This window comes from Pygocentrus nattereri, chromosome 12, assembly GCF_015220715.1.
Source record: "Pygocentrus nattereri isolate fPygNat1 chromosome 12, fPygNat1.pri, whole genome shotgun sequence".
Classification (NCBI taxonomy): domain Eukaryota; kingdom Metazoa; phylum Chordata; class Actinopteri; order Characiformes; family Serrasalmidae; genus Pygocentrus; species Pygocentrus nattereri.
In genome coordinates, this window is record NC_051222.1 from 2,895,480 (window position 1) to 2,911,234 (window position 15,755).

Consider the following 15,755-nt stretch of genomic DNA (forward strand, 5'->3'; position numbering starts at 1 on the left):
ATGAGACACATGTATTAGAGCGATAGCTCCGGGGAAGAGGCTGCAGGCCTGGCTGGTCTGCCCGTTCAGGGCTGCCTCGGTGTAGGTGTGGGTGCTGGCTGGTCCCGGGGAAGCAGCTCCGAGCGGACTCGGACTCGGTGCAGTAGCGTTATGTAAATGAGCTCCATGAACGGCGAGGACGGAGTAATAAAGCGAATCTCACCACTTGGTATCGGCTGGCCGCCTGCTCCATGACCTCCTCCTCCTCCGGCCGGAGCAGCAGTGACGGACAGAGAGACAGAGAGAGATAAATAAACAGAGAGAGAGAGAGAGAGACAGGAGGAGGGGACGGGGCTGCGGTGTGTTTACAGCCCGAGTCTAAACGGAGCCGCGCTCTCTCTCTCTCTCTCTCTCCCTCCTCTCTTTCTCTCTCCCTCTCTCTCTCTCTCTCTCTCTCTCTCTCTCTCTGCGCCAATACAGCGACAATGGCAACTACACTAGAAACGCGCTTTCATAATAAAAGTCTCCAGAGAGGAACAATAAGGGCGCGTCTCAAACCAAACCGCCCGCTCCCTAAGATTGATCAACAACTAACCAACTAACTAACCAACTAACTAACTAACCAGTGATGGACAAAATACCTAATTCCTCTACCTTTGCAAAATACTGCTCTAGCATAAAAGTCCCCTCCTTCTACATGTATAGCCTTTCACTTTAAATTCCTACTTTTTAGAATTTTAGATCCGCATTTAACTCATCCGTGCAGTGAAACACCACATGCACACTAGTGAGCACACACACACACACACACACACACACACACACACACTAGGGGGCAGTGAGCACACTTGCCCGGAGCGGTGGGCAGCCCTATCCACAGCGCCCGGGGAGCAGTTGGGGGTCAGGTGTCTTGCTCAAGGACACCTCAGTCACGGACTGTCAGCCGAGTGGGGTTTAAACCAGCAACCTTCCGGTCACAGGGCTGGGTCCCTAGCCTCCAGCCCACAACTGCCCCCCATTAAAAGACAATACTATTTAAACCAGCATGTTGAGGGCAAATGTACAATACCAGCTACTGCTTCTTGCATATGGTCGGAACAATTCACAGGGGAAAAATAAGAATAAATAAATAAACAAATTAATATTTAACTATAAATATACAATAACAGAACAGCGTAAAGAAAAGAGCCGATGTCTTAATCCTGGACTTATGATTGTGAAACTGATCCATTTAGGTTAGTATGTTGTTAATAATAATAATAATAATAAGAATATGTTAATAATTCATCTATTCTATTATAATTAGTATTGTAGTTACATTCATTATCTCATAGCAAACCTCATTTGAGAACATGGTTATAATATATACAGTGAATAAAATATAGCAAAATATAGGTAATTATATTTTTATTTTATTTATTTATATTTTAACTTTTTTAAGTGATAGTTTTCAGTGCCAACTTGCATAAAGCACACTGTGGTTATATATATATATATATATATATATATATATATATATATATATATTAGTATATATCAGTTTGAAAGTTATTAAGCAGAATTTTACAAAGATAAAAGCCGTGTATTTTTTTATTTATAAACTGCTTTAATGGTGCGGGGACGTGCTTTTATTATGTAGTTTGGAACTAACAGATCTACAGCACCAGACCTCTGTAATAGAAGGACTGCTAAGAGCTCTTAGAAGATGAAGTAGTTTTTGATTTGGTACTTAAGGGAACGTCACGACAACAGGGTGGAAATCCTAATGAAAAGTGGAATGAAGCCAAAAATAAAAAATAAATAAAAAACGCTCAAAGACGTGACATAAAAAGAACATTTCATCAGACAATATCAACGTTTTCCTCGTTCGCTGGTGAGTGACGAGGAGACCAGCCTGTGACATCGGCTCTCGCTCAAATGGACTGGTCACTTCCACTTCGCACTGACCTGAATTTGGACCAAGGATTCAATAAAATCAACAAATCCAAACACAAACAAGCTCGACTGACCGTCTGGAGTGAGAAACAAAAGGACTCTAGTCTGCCACATTTATAACGAATACTTTAAAGATCTAATAGAAAATAGAAAATAATAAAAAAGTAACCAAATATCTGATAAGATAAAGTAAGAAAATAGAACCATATTTTAAAAGGTTCCTCAACAGTCCAAACACTTTTGCTTCATAGTGAAGAATCGTTGTACTATGCAGAGAACCTGCATTAAAGAACCCTTACAGAACCCTTACAGAACCCTTTTTAGGGTGTGCGTCCAAATAATGAGTTGATACATTTCAAGAATTGTCGATTCAACATGCGATTTACAAAATAAAAGTAATTATTTATTAATATAACATTATTTATTAATTATTTACAAAATAAAAGTCATTATTTTGACATAATAAGTCAAATTTGTGGCCTGCTGCTGCCAAAAAACAGAGTAAGAGATGAAAACGCAGACAAACGAGGCCACTTTACATAAGTGACCACTGTTCTCCAGCTGTGTAAGTGCCTTCTGGGCGATGTGCTTCACTATGAGAGAGACTGAACTGTAAACTCAGTCATTTAAACACAATTTATTTCATCTTTTCTCTCAGTTCCAACATGTTCAGAGTGAGATTAAGAGGCCAAGAGGCTGAAATTACACAATAAACACATAAAGAACTTCATACAGACTCAAATTAGGGCGATAACTATTTAGAGAAATGGTGTAGTAAATGTAGAAGGTCCTCAAAGATCCACGTCCGGGTGTTTTAACCGTTTGTGTCGCGCATGTTCTTGTATTTTGGAATACGGACTGGGCCGTGGACGATAACATCAAACAGATGCATGAGAACGAAAGAACACATATGAATGTGTACCTACTGAGAAACACCCACGTTTTCCAGAAGATGTAGGTGTCTCAGTGAAGGGAGGGAGGATGGGCGAGTGGTGTCAACATTCAGGCCCACACATTTAAAATAGATGGTTCTTCAGGGGTTCTTTAGTGAAAAAACTGTAGTTCTGCTTAAAACCATGTGTTACACGGTGAAGTGTTCTTCATATTGATGGAAAATGTGTTCTATTTGGTTCTATGTAGCACTTTTATTGGTATCGTAACAAGAGAAGAACCCTTTGGTGCCACATGGAACCATATATAACACATTCTTTACCAATATAAAGAACAGCTGCACCAGCAAAGAACCATTTAAGCATGCAATGGCTCTGTTTAGAACCATCAGTTCTACCTAGAGCCTTTTCATGGTTAAAAGGACCGTTGCCTTCACTAAAGAACCCTTGAAGAACCATCGTTTTGAAGTGTGGTATCTAAAGAAAGCAGTACAAAGGCAAGAGATGGAAGGCCTATCTTCTCAGCTTCATCGTTGTGTGTAAATACACGTTCATTCTGAAGGTGACGCCTAGAACACGTTCCCGGAGCAGTTTACGACCAGAAACGTTGTGATGCCATCATGGTTGGGTATAAACAGAGCATGGAGAGAGAGAGAAGAGATGAATGAAACCCAGAGAAGGATGAAGCTCCTGTGGATCGTGAAACTGTGAAGCTGTTTTGGAAATTTTTAAAAGAATTTCTAGTCCAACATTGAGCAGATCCCGAACAGGCAGTGTAGGGTTTGAAGAAAAGCATGTAAACACTGAGTAAAGAAAGGATGCTTACATAACGATGAGCTGAGGAATGACTTCAGAATTATAACAGCTACTTGCATCCACTGCTCTGAGGTGGGCATTTTATAGGTATTACAGACTATTACTGACCAACACTGCCAAAAAAGGCCCAACTGCTACTGCCTGACAGTCACATTTTACACTGACCACTGATAAAAAGAGCTGCCAACCCCAAATATTATAATATTAATATACATTTTTAAGTTCCTATTACAAAACAGGTTAGAATATACCGGCCACATTCGACAAACCAAGGCAAGACAGTGGAAATACCTATAAAAAAGCTTTCTGTAAAGAAGAATATAGATATAGAACAATGAAACCACTCACTTACGAGAAAAAAGCGCACAATGGCGACATCTAGTGGCCGGTTGCTTGTAAGTGCATTGAACCGGTCTCTTCTTTGTGGGCCTTAATGCAGCCTTTTCTATAAGCATATTACTTGTGTATAGTGTGTGAAATATATATATATGTATATATTATATATATATATATAATAATAATAATTAATATTAATATAATAATATAATAATTAAAGATATTTAACCCAAATTGTCTTTGCAAATAAATAAATAAATAAATAAAGGTTGAACTTTACTGTCTGGATACCTTTGGACGTAATGAGTAACAGTTATACTGCTTCATGTTGGAATACATCCAAAGAACCCAGGTGTGTTCAGCAATAAGTGCTTATAAAGGGTATAACTGGTGTACTGTAAGCAGCACAAGACGCTACATAGAGGTCAAACATTGTGATTTGGCTTTAGGAACTTTCTCCAGACCTTTGGTCCCTAAATGATGCCCCAGCAAACGCACCTCCCGCAGGCTTACTGTGGGCAAACCTACACAAGCCTGTGTCTATTACAGAATGTGACCACAAGTAGGATCCAGTACTTTGCATAGCCAGTGATGTCTTTCTAACAGTGACGACATTTGGACTGGAAAATAACATTTAGATTTACAGCATTTAGCAGACGCTCTTATCCAGAGCATCTTACAAGAAGTGCTTTGTCAATCTAGAGAAAGTATCTTTGCTAGTTACCAATAGCTTAGAGAAAAAGACGGTCCTGAGCTCAGATACTGCTAGAAACAAATATGTCACTGCAGACACCAAGAGAAAAAGAACCAGAGTTGAACGCAGAACTCTGAGCCATTCAATGCAATACAATAACAATAAGATTCAATACAATAAATAAAATAAGTGCAGCTTATAATTCAGTGCTCATTTAAGTGCTGTGTAAAGAGATGAGTCTTCAGTCTGTGTTTGAAGACAGTGAGAGACTCTGCTGTTCGGACAGCCAGTGGGAGTTCATTCCCCCACCTGGGTGCCAGTACAGAGAACATTCTCAACACTCGTCTTCCATGAGCCTTGAAGGATGGCGGGTCAAGCCGAGCTGTACTCGAAGCTCGAAGGGCTCGTGGTCCAGTTCGAGATCGCGATGTGAGTCGAGAACGATAACTGGCCATCCAGAGTCACACCAAGACTTCTCGCCTCTACAGACGGAACAATCAGAGTTCTCGAATGAGACGGTGAGATCATGATGAGGACCTGTAGTTGCAGGGATGAACATCAGCTCACTCTTGCTAGGATTAAGCTTCAGGTGGTGGGCTGCCATCCATGCAGAGATGTCAGACAGGCATGCCGAGATGTGACTGGAAACCTGTGTGTCAGAGGGAGAGAAAGAAAACATTAGTTGAGGGTCATCAGCATAACAGTGATAAGAGAAGCCATCAGAAGATATTACATCACCAAGAGAGCTAGTGTAAAGAGGACCCAGGACCGAGCCTTGTAGGACACCAGTGGAGAGCCTGCATGGAGAGGATGTGAACCCTCTCCTGATAAGAGCGATCCTCCAGATATATAACACTGAATAAAACACCACGGTAGCGAACTGCTTCATCAAAAAACTAATGTTTCTACACCTTCTATCCCATGACCACTGGGATAGGCTCCAGCAACCCCCGCAACCCTGAGGGAGAAGCAGCTTAGAAAATGTGTGTGTGTGTGTTTCTACACCTGCATTACATACAGAGTTGCCACTTTATTATGTGCATCTACCTTGTGTGTGGCTAAAGTCATTATCCGTTTTGAGGTTGCAGTGTGGACTCTGTTCAGATGGACACGGTCAAGCAATTTGTGTCCACAAAACAGGCAGCACATAATTCTCCAGAATGTGATTAGACACTGTGGTACTATCATCACCCTTCACTGGAACAAAGGGGCCCAAACACTGAAAACCAGCCCAGCCCATTATCCCCCCCTCCACCAAACTTTACCGTTGGCTCTGCAGTCTGGTAGGGAACGTTCTCCTGACATCTGACATCCACCAAACCCAGATTTATCATCAGACTGACAGAGAAGATTCATCTATCCAGAGAATAGATTTCGACTTCACACTCCTCCACTTGGCATTGCGCATGGTGACCTTAGCCTTGTGTGTAACTGCTTGGCTGCTTGCTTACCATGGACCCAAGGTATGAAGTTCCTGGTACACAGTTCTTGTGCTGATGTTGCTTCCAGAAGCAGTTTGGAACTCTGTAGTGAATGTGGCCTTGTTCTGTGAGGCTGTGGGGCCTCAAGACTCCATCTCCATGGTTAACCTGTTGTAGCTCCTGCAGGTCATTAAATTTGACAAACTGCCTTGCATGTCTCTTGACTAACTGAGCTTTTCAGTGAGGCCCATCCTTCTGTTAGTTTGTGTATGAAAAGACCTCAAATTGAGTCAAAGTGCTGCCTCAAAAACAAGTCACAGAGTAGCAGAAAGGTTCAAATACCACTGCTCTTAAAAACCCTTTATTTACTTCATACAGATATTATTTGGGTGGTGGTCAACACTGAAAAGGTAGTGTGTGTGGTGTTGCTAAGACACAGTGGTGCTCCTGGACTCTTTACACATCAGTTCACTGTAGACTGATTGAGTTTTTATACCGTTACGTATTATTACATGCATTATAATATTTAATATCCAGACAAGAGTGGATCTGAAACCTACCACTGATTAAGGGCTAGAGGATGACCAACCTGACTCCCAGGACAGAGCAGACCATCCATGTGGACCTTCTTGGGGGCCCTGAGAAACCACTGGAATAATGTGGTTCTCACTCACTTAATAATTCAAGTCAAAGCACATCCAAATAGTGCTTTTTACAACAGGCATGGCCCAGTTCCTCCAGTTCATGCAAGGTGTAGCTAGCGTAAGCTAAAGTAGTAGCCTGTTAGCTCTGGTCCATAAGCAGCTGTTCTGGCTGAGGTGTTGGTCTCTGTTGGGTAGGCGGTGTCTGAGACAGGCCGATGAGCTGGAATGGGACCTGGGGCTTGCAGGCTTAAACATCTCGTCGTGGTTAGAATAGTCTAGCTGGCTGATAGCGCCTTTAGCTTTAGCGCTGGTGCTCTTTTGGCGTTAGTGTTAGGGGACAAGTCATGCTAAGCAGGTGTCTAGCGCATCATCGAGCCACGATTTCCGGCCCGCCTAAAAAATTCTAGACGCAAAAATGATGAGAAACAGGTCAAAGGTCCAAGGCTACAGTTCAGTAGTTCAGGTATCCTTGAAGCGGGTAGTCGTAGCCTAGGCGAGCCCCCTTTACACTGTGTTCTGTGCTGTTCATCATTTTTCATTTATTCATTTTTTTTCCTTTCTCCTTTTTTGTTGCACTTTAAGTGTAAATCGATGAGCTGGTTGAGCTTTTAATTCGTCCCCACAGGCAGCCACCTTCACCTTCACCTGAGCCTCAGCCCTGACGTTAGTGGATACTACTGGTTAGTTTGGGCCTTTCTACATTTTTTTTAATAAGAGTAAAATGGATTGTTTTATACGCTCACTGGCCACTTTATTAGGTACAGTTCATTAGGTGTTCAGTTGCTTGTTAACACAAATAGCTGATCAGCCAATCACACGGCCGCAGCTCACTGCATTTAGGCGTGTAGAGGTGGTCAAGACGACTTGCTGAAGTGCAGACCGAGCATCAGAACGGGGAAGAAAGGGGATTTAAGGGGCTTTGAACGTGGCGTGGTTGTTGGTGCCAGACGGGCTGGTCTGAGTATTTCAGAAACTGCTGATCTGCTGGGATTTTCACGCTTAACCATCTCTTGGGTTCACAGAGAACGGTCAGAAAAAGAGGAAATATCCAGTGAGCGGTCAGTTGTGTGGATGAAAATGCCTTGTTGATGTGAGAGGTCAGAGGAGAATGGGCAGACTGGTTCCAGATGATAGAAAGACAACAGGAACTCAAATAACCAACCAGAATCTCTGAGGAACGTTTCCAACACCTTGCTGAAAGTCTGACACGAAGAATTAAGGCAGTTCAGAAGGAAAAAGGGGGTCCAGCCTTTTACTAGCAGGGTACCTAATAAAGTGGCCAGTGAGTGTATAAACTATACCCCTCAGGTTTGAAGTACAACATGCTCTAATACATCGTGAGACTATGTAAGTGACTTTGAATAAAATTGAATCATAATCAATGTTTTTTTAAATAAATGTGATGTTTTGTTTGAGGCCCGCGACCCTGATGGAGAAGCGGCTTAGAAAATGGATGGATGGATGGGTTTTGTTTGAGGAGCTCATCTCTGGTTCTTATTTGGAGAATCTGTGGCCTGAGGCTCATTTAGAGGGGACTGTCTAGAACAAAGGTGTGATGTGATTGGCTGGAGTCAGCAGTGTCTCCGCCCAGCCACAGTTGGGCTGGAGTCAGTAAATGCCTAACAGTGACCGCACCCTAAAGTGGCCCCTGCTTCCTGTTTATCTTCTTGAGAACTTGTGTTGGGAGAAAGGAAAGCGACTCTAAACTGGCGCAGTTATAAACACAGAGAAGATTCCAGTGTCAGCGCTTTGGATTCACTCGGTAAGTTCGAAATAAATAAGAAACCGCGTGAAGTTTAAAGCAGGACCACGTTTTAATGTTTCACAGACGCTGAACTGCTGTTTCAGCTGAACTCGGTGGAGGATCAAACACTGATGATATAAATGAGGATAAAAGCTGTAAACTGAATGTAAAATATGAACATATATCGTCATTTTCACGCTTGGTGGTTGTGTGGTTGGTCAGAATTCAGGGCGCTTTACTGTTTGTGTGGGATTTCTAAGTATGACGTCGATAAAAAAGCACTCAAACTGTAAAAGGCGTGTTGATGTGCAGTAGCGCGGTTTGACCAGCAGATGGAACTTTAGAACTCTTTCTCTAGCAGGCGTTCCTGTATGCTGTGTCCAGAAACTTTTGCTACTGCTCCTCTCCTCCACTGGCAGCATGTGAAGGAGTCGAGGGGTAGGAGGAATCAGCAGGAGTAAGAGGAGAACCGGTTGAAATTGAGGAAATGAGACAGCTGACTCCTGACTCCTTACTCATTACCCATAGGGAAGCCTGCCATATGACCATATAAGTCTCATACATACATTCCCTTTACAGTTATAACAGTAACTATGTTGTCCGTGTCGTTTCCGTCTATGTAATGTTTGAATTCTGTATCGCTTTCCGTCATATACAGTTTAATATGTTAGACGTATGTTTGTAAATATTGATATATGGCCAAAATAAGATAGAATAGAAATTTGGCCAGTTTCAAAACAGCTGGCGTATATATGACGAGTGTTAGATGTAATTAAAATCCATATATCTCTGCTGTCGGAACAAAACCTCATATCTCCATATTTGTCATTTTTCAGTTTTTGACATAATTTGAAAATACCTGTTGTTGTTTACATGGTGTGTAAATTTCATGAAGAATGGACCCAAATAAACGGCCCAGAATGAGTTGAAAAGACGTCTGGTTCCATTGACTTACATTAAAAGTAGAGTATGTTTTTTCCTTCTCCTGTAAACTTATCTCCATTTTGGACATACGAGGTTTTCGTCTGACAACAGCAACATGGTAATATGTGTCATATATTTGAAATCCATAAACGACCATACGTCAGATATTCCTAAGGGTAAGTTGATGTTGACTATTGTTAAACTGACGTCGTTGTTTTTGAAATGGTCATCATATCCAAAATCGTTACATAAGCATTTTGGAAATAAAGTCTTTATACGCAGTCATTAAGCAGCTACAGCAGGCGGGGAACCTGCGTATAATTGCTTAGTGTAGTTGTAGTCACTGGATAAACATGTGGGTTTTTTTTGGTTTTCCCCAGATACCTACCGTCAACATCATTTGGAGACTTAACTAATCATCTACGGTAAGTCATCTAATGTTTGAACATCTAATGTTGGTAGATTTTTTAGGTTGGTAGAATAAAATAAACAGATTTTAAATCTTGGAGGCAACATATTTTGCTCTCATTGGGACTTTGGATCGCTCCACCACGGTGGGCAGTTAGGTGGACACATCTGGGCAGTTTGTTCTAGTCAGATAGACCAGACCAGGCATCTCCTTGACAGTGGAGAGACGTTGGAGGATGGGGGGTTGTCCCACTTCCCCACTTCCTAGCATTGATATGAAAGCAGTGGTGGCGCCCTGGTGTCTCAGCCACTAAAATCCTGCGTTATTACACACATGTCGTTGTTGTCGGATCAAAACCCCGTATCTCCAAAATGCCAACTTTACAGGAGAAGGAAAAAACATACCTTACTTTTAATGTAAGTCAATGGAACCAGACGTCTTTCCAACTCATTTTGGGTTATTTCTGTTGGCCCATTCATCATGAAATTTACATACAATACATATGACCAGGGCTACTTTCAAATAATGTCAAAAACTGAAAATGGAGATTTTTTTTTTTTTTTGGCTCTGACAGTAATATTTTCTTTATTTCTTATATTTATTATTGTGAGTTGTGCAGTAGCTGTATCAGCTAATACTGTAAGAACATACGACCATTGTAGCTTATTTCTTTAACCATCCTTTTCTGGATGCACATCATGGGGAAATAATCTTTAAAAAAATTTAAAGAAAACCAAACAATACAGAGATGGGAAAGTTGGTGCGTTGGCATTAAATGGCATTTTATTGAAATATTACGAAGATCTTTGAAGGGTGCACTAAAGAAAGTATCAATATTTAAAGTGAAGGTCAAACTACAGATTCCTGACAATCACACAGCTACGGGGTGAACGGGTCGGGCTGGGCGGCCCAAAAGAGTAGATTAGCCTCCATGGGCGCCCCTCACTGAAGCTGGTATTTGGACCGGTCACCCGGTGAGTCCTCATGTTTGGTTCCCTGTTTGGGAAGTGCAGTGCTGTGCCGGTCGTGAGTGAAAAACGCTGTAGGATTGTTTCCTGTGCGCTTCTAGTGGTGCACAGCTCACAACATCAACAGCTTCTTGTGCAGACACTATAATCACTGTTAGGTCCCTTTTACTGTCACTGTTTACTGGCAGTTTGACTCCCTAGCTTCCCTCTCTCTGTCTCTCTCCCTTTTCCTCTCCCTCCCTCCCTCTTTTCCTTTCCCTCCCTCCCTCCCTCCCTCTTTTCCTCTCCCTCTCTGTCTCTCTCCCTTTTCCTCTCCCTCCCTCCCTCTTTTCCTCTCCCTCTCTCTTCCTTCCTCTCCCTCCCTTTCTTATGTAAAGTGTGATTTGGTATTATGTAATAATCGTCATTATGTTGATGTAAGTGAATTATTTATATCTATTTTTTGTGTTTTTAAGTTCTGTAAAGAGGTTTTGCTCTATAATTCTATAACCATTTTTTAGTCATTGTGTAATGAAGTGCAGTTTATCTTTCTTTGCTTCTTTCTTTTTCAAATAAATAGCAGTTTCTTAAATTTAGGGACCAGGACAGTTCAGAGAAAACATCAGTGGTCTCCATACCAAACTTTGTACTGAATCAGACCCACATCAGCTTTAGATCAGTCGCTAAGCCCGATCATCCTGACTGAGAGGCTGTAGAGATACACACTATATAGATAAAAGTATTGGGACACCTGCGTCACACCTACAGGAGCTTTTAAGACTCCCGTTCTAAATCCACTTGCGTTAACATGGAGGTGGTCCCCCTTTGCAGCTCTAACTGCTTCCACTATTCTGGGAAACTTCCTACAAGATGTTTGAGTGTCTTTGGGGAATTTGTGTCCATTCATCCAGAAGAGAAGTTTGTGAGGTCAGACGAGAGTCTGACCTGTGATGTTGGACGAGAGGTCTGGCTCACAGTCTCCATTATAGTTCATCCCAAAGTTTGTTTGATGGGGTTGAGATCAGGAGTCTGTGAGGGTCAGTCAAGTTCTTCCACTCAAACTCACCCATTCCAGACCTTTATGGAGCTGCTGTGGTCACTGAGCCTCAGTCATGGAACAGAAAAGGTTCTTTTCCAAACTGTTCCCACAAAGTTGGAAGTGTACTGTCTTGTTCTGCTGAAGCATTTAGATTCCCTTCAATGCAACTAAGGGTCCTAGACCAACCCATGAAAAACAACCCCATAGCATCATCCCTCCTCCACCAAACTTTACAGCTGGCACGGTGCAGTCAGGCAGGTAACGTTCTCCAAACCCAGACTCGTCCATCAGACTGACAGATCGGGAAATGTGATTCATCAATCCACAGAATATGTTTCCACTGCTCCAGAGTCCAGTGGCGGAGCTTTACACCACTGCATCTGACACTTGGCATTGAGCATTTTGATCTTAGGCTTGTGTGCAGCTGCTCAGCCATGGAAACTCCTGCTAATGCGGAGTTCTTTAGTTGACACTTGTGCGCTTCAGAACAGCTGTGTGAGTTTGTGTGGTCTACCGCTTAATAGCTGAGCTGTTGTTGCTCCTAGACCCTTCCATTTCACAATAACATAACTTACAGTTGTCTGGGGCAGAACTAGCAGGACAGAAATTTCCCAGACTTGTGGCAGAGCTGTCCTATGGCAGTGCCACATTTAAAGTCACTGAGTTCATCAGTATGACCCTCTGCTGCCAGTGTCTGTCTATTAGAGACTATACACCTGTTAGTAGTGGGTGTAGCTGAAACACCTGAACTCAACAATTATGAGGGATGTCTCAATACTTTTGTCTGTATTGTGTATGTCCATGAGACTTTTTACAAAAGAGTAAAGTGGCTCTGCTCCAAAAAACAAAACATCAAACCAGAGAAATTTTGAAGAACTGAAAGTCGTGTGCAAAGGCTTGGTTTCCCCTTTAAAGTCCCCGTTGTGTTGATTTTCCAAGTGTAATTAAGTGAACACGTCCTCTACAGAGAACACTTTGCACACATTAATGCCAAATTACTGTTTATTCATTATTAACATGCTGGAAAAAATCAACTGTAGACTGTGAAAAGTTGATGGTACATTTTGTATTTTAAGTTCTGAAATTTCCAGAAAAAATGTGAACATCAGGCTCATATCTGCTTGTTTTTTAGGGGAAAAGAGCCTAGCCCTTCTGAGAAAGCAGATCAGCAGGGTCACGTTACGCAAGTGTTTAAGCACGTGAGACGTTATATAAACTTGTGTTTATTACACTTCATGGCCATTAGGTGGAGACTGTGCTGCATTTTTTCTCTCACACATTCTGAGACTTGGTAGGGAAGTTTGAACCTGCATACGCAGTAAGTAGTGGACCTGTGTTTAAACTCGGCTTATATTTAATCTGCTAGATACACAGTTTAGCTGACATTCATGACGTTTGCTCTTTCAACTGCAGCTGTCAGTTTACATATAATTTGCAAGTCTACTCTGATCCTCTTCTCACAGTCCTCAGGCTTCTACACTTACTGTCTCTCTCCTGCTGTCTTCCTTCAGCCAAGTTGTGCTGTGTTGTGTAAAACTGTTTAGTGGACAGTACTGAAGGACTTGTTTAGTGGGCAGTACAGTACTGCACTATGTGTGAGTGAGGAGTAACACAGGGTTGTGTCCAGTGGTGTAAACACACAGGAGGGTTTATATTTACTGTCAACTGAACTCCTTAATATTCCGTGATATAACAAGTCAAATCTTCATTTGGGGTTTTGATGGGAATTCTCATCAGATGACTGTAGCCTTGTTGGTGAACTAGTCTCTGAGTTTAATGGAAACATCAGGTTCTTGTTTTTCATATAGCTTGACTAAGATACGGGCAGAACCAGACTGAGCTGTTTCAGCACAGCTTCTCTTTGACCTTCAGTCGCTCTAACTCAGAAATACTTTTAAGTTGATGAAAACAACACTATTCAAGATAAAGGATGGATTTTTTCTATTATAAGAGATATAAGAGCAAGAAATAAAAAGCTGTTTTTAAACATATTAATAATGTGCAATACACAAAGTGCACAACCAACTGAATACAGTCTGTGTTTTGTATATTGACAGTTTATTTTATTTTTTTTCCACTTTTGGTTTTGATTGTTCCTTCAAATACCCTTCTTCTCAAAAGTTTGGGGTCACTGATTTCATTCACATGGACCCTATTTTTTAAGATTTTAAACTCCACTATAAGCTGTTACTGAATAACAATTATTATTATTATTATTATTATTATGATAAGTGACCCCAGGTTTTTGAGCGATACTGTATAGGCAGTTTAACTGCAAGCATCCATGGATTTGTGAGATCCTGCTAGTGTGGGTCCCAGTTTTCTCCCAGCTGGGTTTCTCACATCTTTCTCCTTTAAAATGTTTAAAATTTTTATATAAGTTATAATTTGGCTATAAGTGATGGGTAGCACTGTTGTCTCACAGCGAGGAGGGTCTGGGTTCGATTCCCCGGCCGGGCGACCGGGGTCCTCTCTGTGTGGAGTCTGCATGTTCTCCCCGTGTCTGCGTGGGTTTCCTCCGGGTTCTCCGGTTTCTCCCCACAGCCCAAAGACATGCAGTCAATCTGATTGGACGTGCTAAATTACCCCTGGGTGTGAGTGACTGTCTGTCTGCCCTGCGATGGACTGGCGACCTGTCCAGGGTGTATCCTGCCTTTCGCCCAATGACCGCTGGGATAGGCTCCAGCACCCCCTGCGGCCGGGAGGGAGCAGTGGGTTAGAAAGTGTGTGTGTGTGTGTGTGTGTGTGTGTGTGTGTGTGTGTGTGTGTGTGTGTGTGTTATTCTTACAAGTTTATTATCAGACAGGCCTGTACAAAAACAGAATCAGTGTCTTGGCCTAAAATGTGTGCAGACTCAATATGTTCAGCATTTTGTTTGAATGTATTGAGTGATGATTTAATCTGAAGTCTTTACTGCCAGAAAACGTATCGAACACACAAATGGACATGATCGTTTCATGCGGATGTACTTGAAATATTACATCATATGCCTTATTTTGAGTAATTCTGCCATAAGCACATAATGTTACACACCTTTAGATGAAGAGATTACGTCTGTTAGGGGTGGGAATCTTTAGGCACCTCACGATTCAATTCGATTATGATTCAGAGGCTGTGATGCAGTTATAAACCAATTATAGATGCATCTTGCTGCGTCTTTTTTCTACACAGGATTTTTTTATCCATTGTGTGAAAACTATTTTTCAGTATTTGTAATGATCTGTAATCAATTTACTTCCGATATATTATATTAATAAGACAAAGGGAATTGATGAGGCAAGTGAACTGGAAACTCTCATTCACTGCTCTTGTTTAGACGCTGCCGCTCATCTAAATTGCGCTAAATCATCGTATTCTGTTTTTATTTATGTTTTACACAACGTCCCAACTTCACTGGAATTGGGGTTGTACCCTGTATGGCAGGTGATGGAGTAAATGTTTATGTACAGTCATGGCCAAAAGTTTTGAGAATGACACAAATATTATATTTTCACATGATCTGCTGCCCTCTGGTTTTTATGTGTGTTTGTCAGATGTTTTTATCACATACAGAAATATAATTGCAATCATATTATGAGTAACAAAAGCTTTTATTGACAGTTAGAATGAGTTAATGCAGCAAGTCAATATTTGCAGTGTTGACCCTTCTTATTCAGGACCTCTGCAATTCTCCCTGGCATGCTCTCAGTCAACTTCTGGACCAAATCCTGACTGATAGCAGTCCATTCTTGTACAATCAATGCTTGCATTTTGTCAGAATTTGTAGGTTTTTGTTTGTCCACCCGTCTCTTGATGATTGACCACAAGTTCTCAATGGGACTAAGATCTGGGGAGTTTCCAGGCCATGGACCCAAAATCTCTATGTTTTGTTCCCTGAGCCATTTAGTTATCACCTTTGCTTTATGGCAAGGTGCTCCATCATGCTGGAAAAGGCATTGTTGATCACCAAACTGCTCTTGGACGGTTGGGAGAAGTTG

The 15,755-nt window shown here is 41.7% G+C and overlaps 2 protein-coding genes across 9 annotated transcripts in view; one reads left to right on the forward strand and one right to left on the reverse strand.

Annotated features, from left to right (window-relative positions):
* The window catches only part of ndfip2 (Nedd4 family interacting protein 2), a 31,525-nt gene extending 31,127 nt beyond the window's left edge, over positions 1–398 (reverse strand). Inside the window, exon 1 of the mRNA XM_017683687.2 lies at positions 203–398. Coding sequence (XP_017539176.1) covers positions 203–232 — 30 coding nt within the window. The 5' untranslated portion in view covers positions 233–398. The remainder of the gene's footprint in view (positions 1–202) is intronic.
* A 7,930-nt stretch (positions 399–8,328) lies between these two features.
* Positions 8,329–15,755, forward strand: part of LOC108411894 (NACHT, LRR and PYD domains-containing protein 12-like) — a 42,188-nt gene continuing 34,761 nt past the window's right edge. For 6 of the 8 annotated variants that reach the window (XM_037543530.1, XM_037543538.1, XM_037543536.1 and 3 more), the window contains exons 1-2: positions 8,329–8,477; positions 9,764–9,808. The gene's annotated coding sequence lies outside the window, so the exon portion shown is untranslated. Of the gene's footprint in view, positions 8,478–9,763; positions 9,809–13,062; positions 13,097–15,755 lie in introns of those variants that run through there. The other 2 variants (XM_037543532.1, XM_037543533.1) reach the window with 2 other exon arrangements.